This window comes from Pteropus medius, unplaced genomic scaffold, assembly GCF_902729225.1.
Source record: "Pteropus medius unplaced genomic scaffold, Ma_sr-lr_union100, whole genome shotgun sequence".
In the NCBI taxonomy this organism is placed as follows: domain Eukaryota; kingdom Metazoa; phylum Chordata; class Mammalia; order Chiroptera; family Pteropodidae; genus Pteropus; species Pteropus medius.
The window spans coordinates 7591040-7613818 of NW_024342467.1; the positions used below are offsets into that span (position 1 = coordinate 7591040).

At 35.2% G+C, this 22779-nt stretch overlaps 1 protein-coding gene across 21 annotated transcripts in view; it reads left to right on the forward strand.

Moving 5' to 3' along the window:
- The window catches only part of HDAC9 (histone deacetylase 9), an 829181-nt gene that overhangs the window by 164881 nt on the left and 641521 nt on the right, over positions 1–22779 (forward strand). For 4 of the 21 annotated variants that reach the window (XM_039862479.1, XM_039862480.1, XM_039862466.1 and 1 more), the window contains exons 1-2: positions 10544–14236; positions 15153–15212. The exons of 3 other annotated variants lie outside the window; for them this stretch is intronic. In XM_039862479.1, the coding sequence (XP_039718413.1) occupies positions 14221–14236; positions 15153–15212 (76 nt within the window). In that variant the 5' untranslated portion in view covers positions 10544–14220. Of the gene's footprint in view, positions 1–10542; positions 14237–15152; positions 15213–22779 lie in introns of those variants that run through there. 14 more of the 21 variants (XM_039862473.1, XM_039862475.1, XM_039862474.1 and 11 more) reach the window with 9 other exon arrangements.

A 22779-nucleotide genomic window follows, 5' to 3' on the forward strand; every position in this document is an offset into this window, starting at 1 on the left:
TTTTGTTTAACAATACATTTTAAATGCTTATATGTAACCTTAGGAAAACACAAAGTCCTTTCCTGTTCTACAAATACTCTTTTGAATTCTTGGGTAATGCATTCAGCATGTATTTGCTTTTTGATATTATTTTAACCTGTCTTTCTGTAATTGTTTTTTCAATGTGGCCCTTGAGTTTTCAGGAATTTGTTCTGAGTTGTGATTGATCATTGTACATGTATTTTGAATAGGGACATCTGTCGCTGTCGCACATTATGTCTTCTGACATGCCATTTCTTAGCTTGACAGAGCACCTCTAGAGGGCATAGGTTTTAATAAGAACGAATATGTGATTTTTTCTTCTTCCATTGAAAGTGGGTGGTGTTATATGTTATAACGAAATAATGAATAGTTGGAATGACAGCTTGTCCAATTTACTTTTACTCATGATCCAAATATAAAACTAGAAATAATGCTTATTCATTTTAGCTTTTATAATATTATAATATTCACTACAAAAAGTTTTAATAGTAGAAGTTTGCTTGAAGTCAGACAGTGACAAAAACGGCTTTTGTCTTTTTCTCCTGTTTTTTTTTGTATTCTTATACCTTTTCTATACTCTAAATTGCTTCTTGCATTCTATGAACAAACTGACATTTTGAAACATGTTGAAACATTGTAATTTTTGAAACAGGTTGTAGTTTTTCATTACTAATTTTAAATTCATTTTGATACTATTATTACGAGTCATTCAGGAACCATAGTGCAATTCTTAAAAACAAAAACGGAGATATAAAGATAAATGAATGAGTTTTCTGTCAACACTGTCCTAGAGGATGCCCCAGTTTAGTGTGAGAACTAGTTAAAAACACCTTTATGATGACAAGATGTGAGCACTCACACAGAAGTAGGAATGATGGCCTGTCACACTGAAGAAGCAGTGACAGGTTCTGCCTGAGTGGGGGACACTGAGCAAGCTGACAGTTAATACAGTTAATCCAAGTCTAAATAAGTGAATAAAAATTTGCCAACAAAAAAGGAGGGGAGAAGGGGCAGAGAGGTGGAAGAGCAAGAGCAGAGGGATAGAAGAGTGAGCAGTAGGTGTTTGGGGAAATGGCAAATGAAACTGGAAATTGGTATTTTCATTTATACATAGAATTTGTAGTCCTTTTTTTCTATTTTGATAGTTTCTGCCTGGCTCTAATGTCTTACCTTGCACTACCCCCAGTTCCAAATATTTCTTGGTCATTTGAGAAGACTCACTGATGGTTATTTTTCCTACCTCATTTCCTAACAACTTCTTCCTGCTGCCTTGGTTAGCTTCCAAATATTGAAATTAATTTTAGTTGCTATGTTCTAAAGATTTTATTAAAAGGTCCTACCTTTGATCCAACTAAATGGTCAGCCAATTTATCAATTAAAATGAATGCTTATAGTTGTAGTTTAACATGTTACCAGTTTAAATCAAATTGATTAATTCACCTCTTTCCTTGGCTAATTTAATTGTTACAGAAGGTAAGTATTAAAGAAATTTGTACGATGTGTACCTTTACGCAACTAGTTAATATTAATCTTTTCCAGATCTGTGTCACTGCACTTGCTTCATCCTTCGGTCAGGAAGAAATACCATCTTGAACTTCTGTAGAAATTTTGTAGAAATTTTTTTAGATTTTGTAGAAATCACTTCTCCTTTGAAGTATTGTAATTATTACCGAATGAGCTATTTCCCATTTCTGGATGTTTTCAGAAATTTTCAGAGCATTTAGGAATCATATGACATTTCTTTCAGTTGCAGGGAATTATCTTTTTATTTCAGAATCCCGTGATCTGTGAAATGGGTGTTTGGTTACTTAAAGCACTTCAAGAGATTAGTTGCATGTACAGAATGTTTGCTCTAAGTTCGAGTGTAACTTATGTTTGTTCGTATTTAGCAACGATTTTTTAAAAAACTTTGAATGGACTGCTTTATTAAAATAGTGGAAGAACTCAGTAGAGGAAGAACTCCCAGGGAAGAGGTTAAATAATATAAATAGCTCTGCTGAGAGTGCAACAAAGTTCTCTATTGTGCTGTTGCCACAGCAGCACCAATAATTCAAAACAAGGAAATGGAGTCTCATGTTTAATATAATACAGACTTTTCCCTAGAACTTCTGTGGTCTAGGGTTTTTCAGGGATAGCATGTTTATCTACATATGTCTAAATTTAGATATGCCTTTTATGTAACATGGTAAAAGAGAAGCACTTAAAATTCTGTAAGTTGCAGTTATTTCTTAAGCAATTTTTTTGTTTGTTTTAAATTGACTTTAAACCATCAGGAATTTTCCTGCTGAAGTTATGCCCCGGGATATTGTGGATATGTGCATATGGTGAGAGACAATCTTTTATGCATTTCACATTCAATTTTAAAAGGTCACTTTGAAAGAGTATAAAGAGGTGTTTGGTAATTCCAGAAAGAAAAATGATTATTTTTTTTCTACGAACATTGAACCCCATAACAAGAGCTGCCTCTGCTATGGAAGAAGGTGTTCTCTTCTGAAAGTCCAAAGATGAAAACTCAATAACCTGGATGTGGATGTTTGGGAATTTTAAAGTAAACTTTATGTCATTTTAGAAATAAATTTGAAAGATTCTGAACTTCAGTTTCAGGCATGTATAAAATTTAACTCCCCGTGCAATAAAGCAGAACTAAACTTAGCTTCAGGGGAAAAAAAGGACGAAATTTCAATATACAGTGAAAGCTTATTTACAAATAAAGGTTTTAATTTAGCAAACTATTTCTTTTATTAAATGTGCTTGACACAAACAACATAGACTGGTTGGAAACCCCTTTAGGCTTTTGTGTCCCTGTGTTAGCTACTTTGTCACGTTGCCTGCCCCGTTGGCTTTCATACCCCCCGATTTTACTCTTGTTCTTACTAAAAAGTAAATGTGTAGGCAAGCCTGATTATGGGATGAAAATAAATGAAACGATTAGGGAAAATTTTATGTTCTGATCTTTTCTATCCAGTGACCTCATGATGAGGATGATGCAAAAAAAATTAGTCAAATGTATATTGGGTATGTATGAATGTTTGCATTTTATCTATTTAATAAGGACACATGTTGCCTAGAAACCAGTTTTCTCAAAGGCTTAATTCACGTGCAATCTGTAAATTGGCCAAATATTATTTTTACATGAAAATTTCATTAAGGAATTATGACTCCATTTTTTACTTATCTCCATCTAGTGTTTAAAGGGGGAATTCTGGGTGTAGAAAGGGAGATTCTTAGAGGTTTAAGAAAATAATTTTGCATTACCATGAAAATGACTGAAAATTGAAAAGGAAATAAAAAGAAAATGAAAATGCATTCATTCATTCAGCAAATATTTGTTAAGAAACTACCTCTGTTGGGTGTATTTCTAGGCACAGGAGATAAAGTACTGAAAAAGACAGGATAGCCTCATGAAACTTAGATGTAATAAATAATTAAAGATGGATTTGGGATAATACAATAACCTATTGAGATTTTCCAATATTGTTATGACTCCTTCCATTCATTCACTCATTCAGGCAAATATTCACTATGAGCACAATAAAATTTTTATTATGTACCCTAATTTTCCTTTCTTCATCCAATGTTCATTTTCTATTTCTCCAAAAAAAAAAATGTTTTTTTAATTAAATGGACTTCACATGTCATTTGAAAACAGAGTCAGAATTACTCACTTCACATCTTTGTTTTATTTTGCTATTTCCGTCCCATCCTTGATATTTTACTTTGGAAAGGTGTGTGAGGAAGACTAAGATTGAGATTCAAGAACAGAGCTTTGTCTGTGAGTCCAAAATGGGATCAGGCAAAAGGATATATGTGTCCCGGAGAATAATAACTTTCTACAAGATGATCATGTTTTATGTGGTATTAGTGAGCAACATAACTATTTATTGACTTCTATTAATAGATTTTTTTTCTCAAGACAAGGAAAATATTGCACGGGCTTTGTAGCCAGTCTCACTGTTCAGACTCAGCATGCTTTGCGGAGCATGCTTTTATAGGTGCTCTAAGAGAGAGAGGCTCACAAAGGTTTCCATGACTTGCAGTCTTCAGATGATGAAAATCGAGGACCTGGTGAAGGATTTCAGGAAGCCACTTACTTAATTGACTCTTTTTTTCAAGGAAAATGTATTTCAAATGATAATAGCCTAAGATGTGACTCCGAAGCTTCAATGTAGATGAGAAATCCTTCTGGCTGAACTCTATAGCTAATTCTCAATTACCTTAGCTTCTATTGAACCATATTCTAAACACCTTCCTTTGTAACCATCACCTTGTGCAGAAGTCTGTATTTTTAGCCTTTAAGCAGAGCTCAAGCACTGTATTTAGACATCTGACTTGAAGACTAAAATTTGCTCAGTGAGCAGAACAAATGTTCAGAAAATAACATTTCAAGGTTAGAGTTAGTGTCCTGAATAAAATTCCTTTTCTTCTTTTTCTCCCTATTGAATATAACATAAATAATGTACCCTGAAGGGCTTTCAAGATTAAAAAGTCGGAGAATAACAGTGAACTTGGAGAGGGAAGAGGGAGTAATTAAAAATTGAAGGGGCTTCTGTTGAACAATCGTTTGCCTGAAACTAAATACACGTTTTATTCCTGATTCAATAGGATTATGAATCTTAAAAAGATTTTAAAAACTATGTAGTAAAGCTTTTAGATAGAGGGCCAAAATGAGCCAACAGTCACCTTAAAAAATATTGAAAGAATACAAACACCACACACACCTAAAGTCATTGTAATATCTCTCACAGAATGGAGAGAAGACTGTTTAAATATCGTTTGTGATTAGTTGTAGTAATTGTAATTGTCAATTTTTGACCATTTACAATGGGCTAGTAACTGTGCGAAGGCCCTTCATATAATTGACCTTATTTACTGTTCGCAGTAATTCTATGAAATGGAGCATTTTTAGCCCCATTTTATAAATAAGAAAATAAGGGCCAGACATTTAATAACATTCCAAGGACTATTTAGTTGGTGAGTGGTAATTTATTATGGATATTTCTCAGGGAAATCTCAAAATGGTGCCCAAGACACCCTCGTGTTGAGAAATAAAAACATTTTACTTTTTAGGAGTCTAGATGAGAGCTCTACCTCAATGATTATTATTTCTAAACAAGATATCACAAGGTTCCAAGACCCTTTCCAGAAAGGGAAGTCACATATTTGCATTGAGGGAGAGTGATTTTCACCTGGTGAAAACTTTTTTGAGAAACCAGTTTTTTTGGATTATGAGTGACTTGGTGAGGACCTTATCCCTTTGTATCCCAGGAGGCTCAAGGATGTTGCAACTGCATTTCACAGTGGGGCTGTAACTGAATGGGTGTGGGCACTCCCTCCTTTTTGCTGCCTGGTGCAGGCGATAGTCTTCACTTTGTGCAACCCAATCTCTACACGAACAGTGCCAGTTAGAACCCTGGACTGTTCAAATGATCAGAGATTCCCATCCTTGGAACTAAGGCTGAAAGAAATATTGGAAATTCTGGATAATATTTAAGCACAGCATTTAGAAAGGAATAAGGAACACGTGAAACCCTTTGACCCCATTCTGATCCTTGCTGTCCTAATTCTTAAAGTAGACAAGGAGATATTCCGTAGAAGAGCTTAGGAATAATGTAAGAAGAGAGAGAGAGAGAGTTAATCAAAGGTGAGTTAGAGATTTATTTTTAAACTTTGTAGAATACCAAGTTTATGCAGCAGAAAGTATAACAACGGGCTGACTATTATTTGGTAAACTGATTATCATTCCTCTTTGCAGAATGGGCTGTCAGTACATATGGCCCAAATGGTATCTTAATTCTTTATTTAAAATTCTAGAGGTTAGCATTGCATTTTTATGGCAAGTGTGTTGTATTGCTCTAAAACAGAGATTTTTAAAATACTAAGATACAATTCCATTTAGTCACTGAGTCATTGGCTTTTTCAGAACTCTTGTAAGTTATCATCATTATTCATAGATGGGAACATTCAGCCCAGGGAAATTAAAGTGATTGCTTAAAGGGAAACAGTAGGAAATGGTAGAATCAGCTATCTGAAACTTTGAGTTTTAGAAAAGTATTAAAATCAAACAAGTCAAAACAGCCACCCTCCTCCATTTGTGTATTTGTAGAGTGTTCCACTTACCCCTCTTCCCATAGCAAAATGAGGAGATAGAAAAAACATTAGTGCGATAGATGTCTGTTCAAACGCTGCCTCAATATGACTAACTGTACAACTTGGCCAACTTACCCAACTTTCATTTTCTTAAGTACAGCAATGATTTTATGTACGTGAATAGAAGGAAGTCTGGAAGCACCACTTTAACAATGACTGTTTTTGTAATGTAGGATTATGAGGCAGCTTTTACTTTCATCCTCACATATTTTTGTATTATTTGATTTTATGATCATATATTATTTATTTAAGAATTAAAAATTTTCCTTTAAAGTCAATAAAATAATTATCAATTTTATTTAGCATTTACAAATAATATGTAAGATGTCAATTTAAACATACATTATATACGTACGTGGGTATATATATATATACATATATATATATATATGTTTTTTTTTTCTCATTAAATATTGGGCATATGATGGTTACAGGAAACATGAAACTCTGGAAACACTTCTACTTCTACATGTTCAGATCATATGTTATGACTTTTGCTTCAGAAAACATAGCCTCAGTTGTATGTTCAATTGCGTTCTTTTTTTCCAGTTCTCAATTAGCTCTTATTTCGTCTTCCACCACCGTAACTACAGAGGAGAAAAGCATGTTTTGTCTCATTCTTAATCTCCTTTATTTCATGATCTTCAAGGATTTTTTCTTCAAGATGGCTATAATTTTAAAACTTCCACAGGTGAACTATCTGGATTCCCAAAGAAACCTCTTTGTACTAGACATTGGTTTTGTAGTCAGAATTATATGTAGTCAGTTCTAGTTCTCCATTTACCAAATATGGGATCGTCGTCCATTTACCTAATCTTTGGGTAAATTAGTCTCCTCATCTGTAAAGCAGATGCAAGAAAACTTAACCCTGAGGATTGTTGTGATAATTAAATGAGTTAAAATTCTCAGGTGTCTGATATTATGGAGAGTAAACAAAGATAAATTTCCTTCTGCTGCACTTGACTTAAATCCAATACTCACTGTAACTCTTGTCCCAGATAAAAATTTACTTATTTATTTTTAAAAAATTGGATGTGGATTTTAACAATCTGTTTTTAAGAATACAGTATTTCCCCCTTATCCACGGTTTCACTTTCCACCGTTTCAGTTACAATCCGTGCAATCAACCACGGTTTGAAAATATTTAGTGGAAAAATCCAGAAATAAACATTTCATAAGTTTTAAATTGCACGCCATTCTAAGTGATGAAATCTCATGCCTTTGTGCTCTCTCTGTCCCGCCTGGAATGCGAATCATCCCTTTGTTCAGTGTCTCCGTGTCGTGTCGTGTACGCTCCTCGCCCCTTAGTCACCGAATAGCCCTCTTGGTTATCAGATCTGTTGTCACAGTATCCCAGTAGTTGTGTTCAAGTCACCCTTATTTTACTTAATAATGGCCCCAAAGCACCAGAGTAGTGATGCAGGCAATTCAGACGTGCCAAAGAGACGTCATTAAGTGCTTCCTTTAAGTGAAAAGGTGAAAGTTCTTGACTTAATAAGGCATTTTATCATCTCTTATCATCACAAGAAGGGTGAGTACAGTACAATAAGATATTTTAAGAGAGAGAGACCACATTCACATAATTTTTGTTACAGTATATTTTTATAATTGTTCTATTTTATTACCAGTTATTGTTAATCTCTTACTATGCCTAATTTATAAATTAAACTTTATCATCGGTATGTTTGTATAGAATAAAAACATAGTATACATAGGGTTTGCTTTCAGGCATCCATTGGGGAATCTCAGAATGAATCCCTGTGGATAAAGAGGGACTGCTGTGATTGAATCTCTTTGTGGAGTAACTAAGATCTTTTCTACTTTAACGTGAGGTTGATTTTACCCTAAATCATCTGTGCTGCCAGGCAGCCTTCACTTTATCAAGGAGTAAAATTAAAAATCCACAAAGCCAAAGTAGCAGTGAAATAAAATTCCTGAAGCCAGAAGACCAAGTGAAGGGCACTATGATACGTGAGAAGATTCTGGCACTCATGAAAAGTACTACAAAATATTTTGATGTCTTCAGATTTATGAAGTACTTTCCCCCAACTAATGTTCAAAGTAGAAAACCTGGTCAACAAGAAAAGCTAAAAAGAAGAATATAAAATTTATCTATAATCATACCATTCAGAAGTAACCACTCTTCACATTTTGGGCTTTTCTTTCAGTCTGTTTTCTATTGAATACAACAGTCCTCAAATAATGTTGTTTCGTTTAAAGCCATTTTCTCCTAACGTTGATGAGAAAAAAAAAATTGATTTCCTGCTGGGGCCACTGTCTGTGGGGAGTTTGTATGATCTCCCCATGTCCGCGTGGGTTTTCTCCAGGTACTCTGGTTTCCTCCCACCTCCCAAAGCTGTGCAGGTTAATTGACGGGTCTACACTGTCCCAGTCTGAGTGAGTTTGGGCGTGGGTGTGAGTGCACCCTGCATGGAAGGGCGTCTTGTCCAGGGTGGGTCCCACCTTGTGCCCTGCAGAGCTGCCCAGAGATGCTCTGGCCACCAGCAACCCTGAACTGGAATAAGCGGGTTGGAAAAGAATTCTCTTACTTGTTTTTGTTCATCTTCCTTAAAGGCATGTATAGCTCACATCTGTTTTGATGTTTAATATTAGAGATGTTTTGGGTGATGTTTTTGTGACCAGAAATATGCAGTAGGTACTTAAACCTTGTTTATATTAATTAGCATATGGTAAAACTGGCTTGAAGTCAAAGTTTCCAAGAACCTATTGATGATGTTGAGAACTTCCTGTATGTAGGTATATTTTACGTATGAGGTTTGAGGATGTGAGTGGTGAATGCAGTGTGTTTATGTTCCAAGATGTAGATAATAAAACATACATGTGTTTGTATCTTTTCCCTTTACTTAATGTTATATTATAAACATTTTTAACGTCATCAAATGTTTCCAATATCATGATTTATAGAAGTTATAATTCATCATATAATTATGCCATAATTTCTTCCATTATTCTCCTTATATTGGGCACATAATCAATTTGCAGGTGTTCAGCAACATTTTAAAATAACAGTGTGATGGACTTTCATTTATGTAAATCACCATCCACATCCCTTCAATTTTTTTTCTTTTAGAAACGTTTCCTGGAAATAGAGTCACTCTCAAAGAATGTGAACTTTTTAAAAGATTCTTGATTCACCGCAACAATATTTTGTCCAGGAAAAGTGTACCATTTTATACTTCTATCAGTAGTATATGAGAGCACTTTCCACATTTTATGTCTGTCATCATCATATATTAGCATCAATTGATGGTAAAAATGTTAATCTTTCATAATTCACATTTATTTGATTACTAGTGAAGTTGAATACAGTGTTATGTTTACGCACACACACACACACACACACACAGAATGGTCTCCCTTTTTTTCAGCAAATACTATATAAGTTTTATTCCAATAGCAGTTTTAAAAAATTTATTTGAATTTATGTCAATAAGCAAGATCTTGGCTAAAAACAATCACATTAGCAGCATGATTAATCAAATGCTTAAAACATTGTCAAGACTGCATTTGGAATACTTGCTTAGAAAGACGTGTTGCATTATACTACGCTTATGAGACTTTCATATCTCCTTTTATGCCGGGCAGTTGGTAATTTTGTTTACCTTGGGTTCCCCAGCAATGTCGAACTAGCGACTTTCAAACCTGCAAACATCTGCTTTTGTCATCAAAATGGAAAGATATAACTGAAAGGGAAGATTTAGTTCACAAACTATATAAACTTGTTCTGCAAAATCAAAATGACTAAACTTGAAAACATTTTTAAGGACTCAGGCTCTAGTCAGCATATAGTTTAAGATTGGAGAAGGAGTGAATTTCCTTTGAAAGTAAGCACTAGGACCATACGGCCTAACAAGAGGTAACACCTTCAAAAATTATATCATCGTTTCCACACTAATTACTAGATTCTAAAAGTTCTTTTCTACACAGTCTGTTGGTACATTTTTATAAATTCCAAAAAAATCAGTAGTAATTGCAGTTTAGTGTATATACATGTATATTTTAAATAGTCTTATTGTGTATGATTTTTCAAGATGTTAGCTTATTTTTCTGGGATGTCATGTTTTGTGCCTAGGACGATCAGCTTTGAAACATTTCAAATTAAATATTCCTAATTTGGGTAAAAACAACTTTTTATAGGAGTAAAATGTGGTTTAAGTCTTCAGCAGATTGAAGGATAAAACTGGATTATAAGAAGAGAGATTTTATAGTGTTTCTTAAACCTTAGAGGAAGTTCATAAAATAATTTTATTGAATTCAAACATGACTCAGCTTCTAAAATTAATTTTGTAAATAGGAAAAAAGTAATTAAGTTATTAAAGCATCTTCATTTTAAAAGTTAACTTTATTATTATTATTTAGCTCATAGGAAAATTTATTTTTTACCTCTTTTAAAGTCCTAGGTCTTTTTTAATAGACACACAATTGTCTGAGTGCTTTCTATGTCATGCATTCAGTCTTAGATCCTGCCTGTGTGGACTCTAACTGTCTAATAAAGGGCATACGACAATGACCTATATATCTGGAACACAAGGATAATAAATCCAATTACTTGAGCACATCCATATTCTGATCTGTAACAGCTTAATTTTTACATCTGGTCTTTAGCCAGTGCTTGACATGGAACAGAATCGAGTATTTGAGAGGAATTTCATTTGTTTGTTCATTTTAACTGTGGTCCTTTCCGAATACATTCAAAGAGCTTTTCACAGCTACTATCTTCTGATTTTCAGAAACTAAATATACTTTCTATTGATCATTTATTACTGTAGAATCTTTTACGTTCATTTTAGAAAAATTAGAAAATACTGAAAAGTAAAATGAAAAAAGTATACATCCATTCTGAATTCCTGTTAATATGTTAGCAGATACGCCAGTCTATTCTATGTAATCCATATATAATCATTTTTACAAAATTGAATCATAGCACTTGATCATCTGCTTGTCACACTGAATATCATATCTTTGACATTACGTATTTTATAAATTTGTTTGTCTTTTAAGCAACTAGCACCTAGGGCAAAGATCTCGTTAGCCTGCAGACAAATTTGGTATGGTCCAAAAAGTGTTTGCCAATCTTTTGAAAACAAGATTTGACATAAAATTCCAGATGTCTACTTTCTCTTGAAAGATGGGAAGCTCTGCGCTGCTTACAATCTTGGCTACAGTTGGTAGGAGCCTATTGTGGCTGCCGATGTTGGCCCGTCGTAGCTGAACCTGTGCTTTGCGTTCAATGCCAAACTCCCCTGGTCTCCTTCCTCCTTCATGTTTCTGCCTGAGTCCTGAAGGCAATTGAGTTTGTCTAGTGTAGTGTTTTTCCCAAGGCTCTGCTGGCCCTAAGCCAAGGGTTGGAAATCTATGGGAATGTTTTCAGGACAATACAATGCTCGGAGGGTCCTGCTGGTATTTAGTGAGCCGGTCTCACGAATGTGAGGGTTCTCATAATGAGAAGGACAGTGCTGCACCCGAAAAACTTTTTCTTGTGTCCTGCATTTTCAAATATCTCTTTCAATATTCATTTGGGTAAAACACCTGTTTATAATTATTTGAGCCCAGGAACAAAATCTGTTGCACATATCAAAACTGTTTTTATTCAGTTTTAGTATACAGTGAATTTTCTAGGACTGTGACTACCGTATAATTTCGGTTTTCCTTATTAGAAGCTTTACTGTGAATTGTTCACCATTTGGACCATGTCATATGTCCTTGACAACAACGTAGCTAATGGTGCCTGAATAACCAACGCACACAGCTCCATCAGAGTGCATTTGTAGTTTCCTTGTAGTTTCCAATACAGAGAAAAAGGAAAGTTGAGACTCCTCAAAATCTTTTATGAATAAGGAATAATTCTCAGTTCCTATGGGAGAATATTAATCATTCTTCATGTTTTCTTTACTTCTGTAGTCTGTAGTTTGCCTTAGCATGTTATCTATACTGATGTTAATCTTATTTTCCTTTTATTTCAATGTGTGCCTGTAAGTCTGGTTTATTGTTTCTTATTTCAACAATAGATTTTATTCTAATGTTCTCTCAACCCTCTAGTCTTTTACTTTCCTTTCCTTCTTGTAAGGTCTGGCTTCTTATTACTTCGCTTCAATCCATATTCACTCATTGGTAGGAGGGCAGGCATTGCAGGAATTCTCAAATGAGTAACTACTCATGCCTGGGAGCACTTTATTGATTTTTTAAAAATATGCCATGGAGGTTGGGTCTAGAATCCAAGAGTTTCATTCTAGGTTAGCAAAAAAGTCATTGCAAATTGCTTGTTTTTAAAAGCAGGGCTTTGTGTTTGATAAGCTTAACATTCTAGGTGAGCGTCAAGGACGCATATAAGTCCTAAAGAGGCTGACAGTCTTCTAGAAAGACGGACAACACAGAAGTATGTTGTGGCTAGACTTAGAGGTTGAAGAAATATGCTCTAGGATTTCAGAGAGAGGCAAGTCGGTATGTTTAGATGGCGGAGAAAGGCTTCTGGAAGGGGCTGAGGAGGTGTCCTGAATGTAAATATTTGGGGAGGCTGCATAGAGTTTTAGAGGAGAGAGTGAGGGCAGTTCTCTCCCTTTCCTTTTCAGTTTTCCCTCGCTTCTTTCTGCTCTGGAACTCTGTATCTTTTCCTCTTCCTTCCTTGAAGATACAGAAGCTACTGGTGTGAGTGAGGGATTAAAGCAACTTGGTCAAGGGTGTGAAGTATTGATTTTAGGTATTTTGTATCACCTTAAAGTCAAACAAATATAAAGATGCGACCTGGAGGGCTTAGAGCTATGCAGTTGTTGCTCTTCAAAGGAAATTGTGGGTGGGATCTCAGAGTTAGGCATCGCTTGTATTTCACTTCAGTATGCTGCATTTTCTTAGCTCTAATTAGAAAACAAACTTATAGAGATGGAAAATAAATTCAATAGCTCTCCAGAGTTTTTCCTTTATTTTATTAGGTGAGTAATATTGAGAGGGGGGATACCAAGAGTGACAGCAGTGAATTGCAAGTTTCCTTAGCCTGCCTCAGTTTACCAAATTCATTTTGCAACACCATCACCGCATGTGAATATATAAAAATTGCTCCGAAGGGACATTTTCTCAGCCAATCAGAGGGAAGGGTTAATGAGCCTTCATTGATGATTTGATTTTCAGACATTCTTTTTTCGAACACCATAATCCTTAGATATGGTGGGAAGTATACTTCAAAATGAATACTCTAGATTTAATTGAAATGCCATTCATTTAAGTAGCTCAGAAAATTGTATGATGTAGGGTTCTGGGGTTTTTGTATGTTGCAATCTTTTGCAGTTGTATCACCATTTCAAAAGTATTTAATTTCATTAAAATCTGTCTTAAGCTCTGTGTTTTCTTTTCCTTTATTACAGATCTTTACAGCTAGAAAACAGTTCATAGCTTCGTCAGAGGATGTGTATTTTTCCCTTATCCAAAGGCACATATCTACTACTTTGTCCTATGTTTTAATTGCTAAACTCCAGAGGAAGAGAATCATCTGAGCCAGGGCCCCAAGTTGTGGAAGTCTCTATATCCGGCAAACTGGTAAACTGGCTCCATTCCAGGGCAGAATAATTTATCAACAAATGAAACACCAGCTACTTCCCACACGTCCTCTGATTGCATTAAAAATCACTCCCCTTCCCACCCAGCTGACGAGGTTTGCTTAGAGCATGCAGCTGACATTCTCTTTCCTCCTCCTCATTTTGTTGAATCGCTGGTTTCTGTAGTCTCTTAGATTTCTTATTAATAGTAATAAAATCTTCATTCATTAACTGTCTAATGCCTATGAACTAGATATTGTCACTCTCTTTCCCCGCAAGTTATGCTGTTTTTATAAAGTTGTACTGTAGCAGGAAAGTGAGCTGGAAAACGGACTTTGCGTCTGTAGCATCAGGTACTATTTAACCAGAGGGAGGGACTGATAAAATTAGCAAGTTGACTAACCACTTCCCTTCCTTGTGGCTCTTTAATATTATAACGGATACAGTAAAGTTCAGAAGGACTGGGCTAGTTTTTGAAACCACGGCACACTTTGGCAAAGAGGGAATGCATAACAGAACGGGTAAGTTTCTTTCTTTTGATTTTTAAAGAGAACTGTGAAAAGGATATCGGGGGTGGGGATTTTAAAGTTTGACTATGCAAATAGTCTTTAGTAATTTGCAGGCTGTGGAAAGATAAACCCGTTATGAGGAGAGAAGCAAAAGGTTTTCCCATCTGCAGCTCCAGCGACAACAAAAACACATTCAAGTGAGAAAAAGATTCAACTCTGGGGCTGTCTTTACTGTTTCGGATAAACAAGGCGAAGATATTCTGAGGATTGGAGGGGAGGATTCTTGTGTTAGTAAAATTTCTGATGAATAAATTTCTACAGTCTCAGTTCTTGAAATCTAGACTTTGGCATTATCAGCAGAGGCACTGACTGAACCGGAATGTCCCTCTGGATCCCGAAACAGTTTAAGATCTTTCGATTATCTTTGTGGTTGAAATTTTTCTTACTTTCAACTTTTTATTATGGAAAATCTCAAACACAAACAAAAGTAGAGTCAACGTTCCCCGTGCAGCTATCACACAGCTTCAAGAGCTGTGAACTCCTCGGGGCTCCTGTTGGTTCGTTCACATCTCCGTGGTACCCTCCCTCTCCTTAGATAAATCACAAGATTTGAAATGTGCCCATTGTGAATATTAAATGAAAGAGGCCTAGGACCTCCCAAAGGCTTATTCCAGTTCAGTAATATAAGTTTTAGGGAAATATTATTACAGAAAATTCAATTAGGAGTCTGAGAAAGCAAGACCAAGTTTCTAATGGTGGTTTTACAGTCGGAATGAGAGGAGAGGGTAATAGTTAAGATCAGGGACTCTGGAGCCAGACTATTTGGGGCCAAATTTTTATTCCATTGCAATCCAGTGTCCATGTAAAAGTTTCATAACCTTTCTGTGCCTCAGAAATGAAAATAATAATACTGATCTTCCGAGAACAGGAGACAATGAGACTGCGCTTGTAAAGACTTCACCACTTGCCGAGAACAGGAGTGCTCACTGTAAGTTAGCCCCAGAACTGTTCGCTGAAACTATTAGAATGATCATGGAGATGAGATGTGTTAAAACAGAAAGCTTGGTTGTCTTATGACCATTATTTTTCTCCTGGTTATTTATTTGGTGACTCGAAGGTAGGCCCTGTCTACAGAGAGATCTCTTATTGCTCCTGGGTCCCTGGAAACTCTCCGCTCCTCCTCTTCCCCACCAGTTCTGAGTTAACTCTCTCTAACAACAAATAGTGTCAGGGGAAGACTTTGAGGAAGAGGGAGTGGAAATTTGTCTAAGCCCACAGAGCAAAGAGTAGATTTGAGGAAGAGTCATGGGCTCCTCTAATCCCTGTCAAGGGATGTGTTGTGGTTGGGTTTAGGCAAACCTCTTAGGCCTTCGAGGTTGCCTCACATGTGAGTTCTCGTCCCTTCTTCTCTGAGACAGAAGTCTTCTGGCTTGCCTCAGCCTACCAGAATTGCAAGCTGCCCTGATAAATTTTTTATTAGTAATAAAGATGGTGAAATTCTGAGGATGGCAGCTGGGGAAGTGAGGACCTTCCCTAGTTTATTACTTCTCTATCACATTGAGAAAAAATACTAATGGCTGCTATTTACTGAGCATTTACTATGTGCCTGGAGCTGCACTGAATGATGTTCTCACTTAATCATCCTAATATCCCTATGTGACACTAACTGTTATTATCTTCATTTTATAGATAGGGAAACTGGAGCATGGAGAGATTAAGCAATTTCCTTTGATTACTCAAGCTAGTAAGAGATAGCTAGGATTTCATTCCAGGTCTCTTTAACTTAACCACTTCTTAGAGCATTTGTCCGTAAGAAATCAGTTCATTCATATATGTGCAATCAAAATGCATCCAGGATTTTGCTCTTAGCCTTACTGAGGATGAAATTCATCAATATTCCTTTAAAGCAAGCTGATTGGAAAAGCTTTTGTTTAGCACTAGTTTTCTCCACAGTGAATTTTCATAATGCCTAATTATAAGGTGGAAATTTATCATAAATCTTGACAAATACAGGGACTGGGGAGGCTGAGGGTGGAGTTATCACTGTAAAATATCGAAGTAAATCTTGAAATGAGAGGATAAAAAAAAGAAATGCTTTTTTAGTAAATTAACTAAGCCTCAATGGTAGATTTTGTTTTTTAAGACCATTTTTCTCTTTCGAGTTTTTGTAAACGATGGCTGAAATTCATCTAAGTCAATTTTCAAGAACATGCAGTGCTGTTGTAAAACAAATGATAAACACGGATACGCTGCAGAAATGAAAATTGGCTGAATCTTCCAGGAGGTGCTGAAAAGAACTGGGACATGCACAGTCAGACATTTTAGAAACCTGGAATTGACTTTCAGTGCTTTTCCTTTTAGATCCCTGGTACAACTGTAAAAATAGAACCAAATGTGTGAATGAAGGGAGAAGTTAATTTCACAACTTTGGAGAATTTTTTTTCCCCCCTCCAATGGAGTAATGGTGCATTTAAATTTTTTTCCTTCACTGAGAAGTGGCACTTTCTGGAATATCCAGCTAAAAATGAAAACATCAGATATAAATGATTGACTTCTCTTATCAGCCAACTTGATAGGATCAGCAATCTTTCATCTTTATCTTTCCTTCATTGGCTATAGTACTTTTGTCATCTTGATAAGATCAGCCAAGTTTGCTTATAAAAAAATTGAAAGAGATTTGAAATACTGCTATCTTTTTTGCAGAGAAGGGAGGAGATGTTTAAATGGAATTGAGGCTGCCAGTGGGGGAGGGAGTGCAATGGGAAGGTTCATTGTTGTAAAGAATCCCTGGATCCTTAAATCTTTGAGAAAGCAAAGAGGCTATTTAGTACTGGCAATTGTAAACCACTTTTTTTTCCAGAATTATTCCACCACTCCTCATTTCTTCTTTCTTTATTTTTTCTTTCTTTTCTTTCTATCTTTTTCTTTTCTTCTTCTTCGTGTGTGTGTGTGTGTGTGTGTGTGTGTGTCTAAAGTCCTTATCTCATAAAATACGTCATTCACAACTTATAAAGTAGGATTTAAGATTGGAAATTTTCACATCTGTTTATGGTTAGAGACAGGTTGAGAAGTGCCTTTTAGCTTGTCAGGGGTCCCCTTCTTTGAGCACTAATGCCATTTCTAAAGGGCTTGGTTACCTCTACTGGGTGACTGAATATCAATGCCCTTATGTTGCCAAATCCACCTTTTCTGCCCTAATCTTTAACACTTGTCACTGCTGTTTTATTAACAGTCTTGACTAAATAAAGCATGTTTTTCCTTGAGGTGAGTTCTCTTTCTCTTTTTTTCTTTTAACCATTTAGCTATTGTTTTTTAGTATCACCTGCCCTAGACAACCACAGGTCAATAATCATATCTTCTACCCTCAGAAAACTTATTGACTAGGAGATGAAAAAAAGTTATATGAAGTGAGGTAACTTGTAGTTTATAAAATACATTCTATCTTATTCTGTCTTCATTGTACTAACTACATTGGGAAAGACAGTGTGTGTGTGGATAACAGCCCAAGCTCTGGGATTAGAGAGCCATGGTTCAAATCCTGTTACTTGTGATCTGGGGTATTTTTTTAACCTTCGTAAGCCTTTAATTCCTTACCTGTAAAATGATACTGAGCTCATAGAGGTGTAGTATGAATTATGTGATGATACATATTAAATATTTATATAGCATGGCATATATAAATTGGAATCAGGAAAAGTCCCTCTCAAGAGAGGTTCACTTTAAGATGAGCCTGAATGACACAGAAAACCCTCTAGTCACAGAGAACTGTATGTGCCAAAGTGGTAAAGAGCTTGGCTTCTCTGAGAAAGAGAATAAAGGCCAGCAGGGCTGAATCATGTAAAAAGGGGAAAGTTACAGCAGCAGAGTCCAGCTTGTGCAGGGCCTAGTAGGCCATGGTAGGGAGGTTGCGTACTCTTCTAAGTGCAATCAGAAGTGATTGAAAGTTTACACAGGAAGTTGCATGATTTGAATACAACTTTTAAATGAGTTGCAAAGTGGAGACTAGATTCTCAAGGAGCAAGAGTAGACAGAAACAGATCAGGAAACTCTTACAGTCACCTAGTCCAGAAATGGTGGTAGCTTGAACTAAGTAGTGTCAGTAGGGAAAAGGGTAGTGGATAGAGCTGAGAGATCTTGTATAATCAGTAGACTTGGGAAAGAATTGCATTTGAAGGTGGGAGTGAAGAATGTCAATTATGACCCTATGGCGTGAGCAGTTGGGTCTAGGGAGATGTCATACACAAAGATGGGGAAAATTGGAAGAACAGGCTTAGACATCTCAGTTGAAATGCTGTTGAAACTTTCAAAGGAGTATGTCAAGTAGGCAATTGACGGTATGTTGATGGTATGGATTTAGATATGATCACTTAGGGAGGCAGTATGAAGTGAGAAAAGTACATAACCATGGGAAACTCCAACATTTAGAAGACAGATACAGGAAAAGTGATCAGTAAAGGAGATGGATAAATAATGGCCAGAGAATAGAGAAAACCCAGAAAACACAGAATATTCAGGAGAAAGAAGTGATTATCTATATCCAATACTAAATAAAGAGCTAATAAATTATCCAGAAAAACATCATGAGATTTGGTAACGCGGAACTCACTGTCACAGAAATTCGGCAGAAAATTTAATTTTTAAAAAATGTTATTGTATTTTGACATTAACTAATTAGTTTTACTATTGACTAATTGAATAAATACATGAAAACTAATTCTATTTAAGAGTCCTGTTAGTTTTCTAATGACGGTATATTTATAAATTTCCTTATTTTTTATGTGACTGTATAATATTCAGGGAAATAATGATAAACTATTTATGCTGTTCTAAGTTTATGTTCCCTAAATTATAAACTGCTTGAAACCAGCACTTTCTTTGTATTTGTATTCCCAATGTCAAGGCCAAAGAGTACCTTTTCTGAGGGTGCCATTCACATAGACTAGGGGTTCTCAACTGGAGTCATTTGATAATGCCTGGAGATAATTTTGAATGTCACAACTGGGGCAGGGTATGCTACTAGTTTCTAGTGGGTAGGGGACAAGGATGCTGCTAAATAGTCTAAAACACACAGGACAACTTTACACAACAAATTATTTTTATCTAACATGTCAATAGTACTGAGTCTGACGTAGACTATGTTGTAGACTTGCTCAGTGCCACTGTGAGGCTTGGCAATAGTGATTATTCGCTAGAGTTTTTCCGCAAGAGAACGGGGCCTCTCTTACTTTGTTTTTCATGGCCTACCAATAAGTTTATAGAGTAAGTAGTCTTTGGATCTTGTTTTCATCTTGAAATTTGGTAGAAAGAAGTGAATAAGTAAAAGTAAAGTGCATGTCTACAAACTACCTCTGCAGAATTAATTTTCAACAGAATTCATCTATATAGTTAGAAATAGAGGGCAGTGCTCCACCCAATGGATGTTGGACTCTTTACATCAGAGCTGGAACCTTTAAGCAGACTTAGTTCCTATGCTCAAGTGTATATTAGGGAAGTTTAATATTAGAAATAATTTAAAAATTTATTAGATTGATTTTAAAAATGCTACAAAGACCTCTTTAAAATTAAACATTTTTATTTTTACTTTATTATAAAATGGTTTAGATATCTAAAATTGTGTGTGTGTATGAATATAATAAACTCCTAGGTACTTGTAACCAACTTAGAAATTGAATTAACCATTACCAATGAAGCCTCCTGTGTGACTCCCCGCCCCCATCCCCCAGGATAAACACAATTCTGGACTTTTCTTGATTGTTTCTTTAATTCATGTTAAAATGTTTATGTGTGTGTGTATATATATATATATGCAGTAACATATATGTCTCCCTAAACAAGGTATGAAATTAGAGTTTTAAAAATGTCTCTGTCCCTGAAATTAGACTATTATCTTCTACCATACACAAAGATCAACTCAAAATGGATTCAATACTTAAACATAATACTGAAACTATAAAACTCCTATGAAAAAAACATAGGGGAAACTTCATTAGTGTTGGCAGGGATTTCTTGGATATAACACCAAAAGCACAGGCAACAACAGCAAAAATAGACAAGTGAGGCTACGTCAGACGAAACAGCTTCTGCACAACAAAGGAAATAATCAAGCTACAGAATGGAAGAAAATATGTGCAAATCATCTACCTAATAAGGGGTTAAAATCATACAACTCAATAACAAAACAAAATAAAAATAATAATAAATTAAATTGAATTAAATTAAAACGGGCAAAGGACTTGAATAGATATTTCTCCAAATAAAACATATAAATGGCAGATAGGTATATGAAAAGATGTTCCATGTTGCTAATCATCGGGAAAATACAAACCCAAACCACAATTATATATCACCTCACACCTGTTAGTTGGTTATTTAAAACAAAATAAGTGTTGGTGAGGAAGTGGAGAAGTTGAAACCCTTGTAAACTATTGGTAGGAATTTGAAATAGTGTAGCTGCTATGGAAAACAGTATGGAGATTCCTCAAGAAATTAAAAACGGAACTATCATATGTACTAGCAATCCCACTTTTGGGTATTTATCCAAAACAATTGAAATTGGGATGTTGAAGAAATATTAGCACTTCCATGTTAATTGCAATATTCAATTCGTAATGGCCAAGAGGTAGAAACAACCTAAATGTCTATCAGCAGATGAATGAATAAAGAAAATGTGGTATATGTACAATGGAATATTATTTAGCCACAAAAAAAGGATATCGTGTCATATGCTACAACAAGGATTAACCTCGAATACATTATGCCAAGTGGAATAAGCAGTCACAGAAGGATAAATACTGCGATTCCACTTATATTAGGTATCTAAAGTAGTCAAACTCATAGAAAAAAATAGTGGAATGATGGTTACCAGAGGCTAACGGGAGGATTTTAAAATAAAAATAAGCAAAAAACAATAAATAAAAAAAAAAGCTCTTAATGTTTTATTTCTACCATTACCTGTGGCACTAGATAATTCATGTAATCATTTAAACATTTTCTCTGCCTTTTGAGCATTTCTTTCTTTAACCTTCATGATCTCCTTTTTACCTGTTAGAGCCTAAGCCTGAGAGTTTTCACTCTGCTTTCCTCCCTCACACCAGATTTATACAGTTCTATATTCCCTTTTCTCAGAGGCCTGCTAGTTAGTAATGCTAACATGTTAAGTCTGTATTATTCACAGTAATTCACAATACGCTATTATTGGCCTAATATATTCATTCCCAGATGGCATCTTCACTTGGGGGCTTCATTGCCTGCCCATAAAATGGTGCTTAATGGTGGACTATTCAGGTACTATGGCAAATGTAAGCCAAAAAGATCTATATTAATATTATTTATTTTCACAAGTACTTTTTTTGGTCCATATTTATCTAACCTTTATCAGCATAACATTAGAAATTTTTTAAAAAGACCTAAATTTTCTTACTTGAGATGATTTTAAAATAAATTTTTACTCCTGCAGAGATCGACATTCTTTTATTCAACTTGGACTTTATTGGCTAGGTGCTTATGTCAGTTTTTCTGTGATCGTATTACTACATAGGACACTCTTAGGCATGTGTCACAGCTGCTAGGATGTTTTCAGTATTCCTATATGAAAAGTTATAAAAACAAAGAGTAAACCTGCTATTTTAGATTTACCTATAAGAAAACTAAAATTTTAGTAAACTTGTACCAGAATTTGGTGGTTTCGTAATAACATCATGAATGAAAACCCAGTAGGTGGGATAAAAAGTATTTTATATTTACAATTCAGATTGAATTTGTTTGATTCAAAATAATAAAAGTTAGATTTTAAACTTTTTTAGAGCCCCACTTTTCTCAAGTTTCCAAATGAATAAAGATATTTATATAATTAAAATTCAGTTTATTAATAAAAATGAAATTAAGATGACAGCAAAAGAACAGCCTCAGGTGTGTTCCTCTGCATTTTAAAGTGGTATTTAATGTTTATGCAAAAGTAAGACTTTAAAAAAATTATTTTAGTAAGTTATTAGCACATTGGTTGTACAGCTCCCTAAGATTTTTTTTTTTTTTTTGGTAACACTGCATAAAATTTGAAACCTTTTTTTGCTTCAAAATTTGACCTACTTAGAAGTGTTCTGATAATTCCAATGTAATATATTCCCTCAGTTTTGTAAGCGCCTTTGGGTAATGTATTAGAGAGGCAAGTAATCTCATCAAGAAGCGTAATGGACCCTATCACATTTCAAGATATGTTTTTTTCTGTTACTTCTGCTTCAAATTTAGTTCTGTGTTTAATGATACCACACTCTCCTGGCAAGGGTACTTTTCTAGTAGTTTAACTCTCTTTGCATACAAATGGTGTTTTGGGTCTCGATGCCATTGCAGATTATTTTTTCCTTGAAATGGAGTTACATAATTTGATTTTTTACAGTCAGATGAGAAAGTGTTCATCTTGAGAGGTTAGAGAAAGAAAGGCTGTCACTGAATAAAATGCATGGCTTGACACAATTTGACAAATGGGTTGAGAAAGCAGAGGCAAACTTGTACTTGGTTGAAAAGTATGATTGGTCTGGTAGTGAAGGAAAATCTCCAGG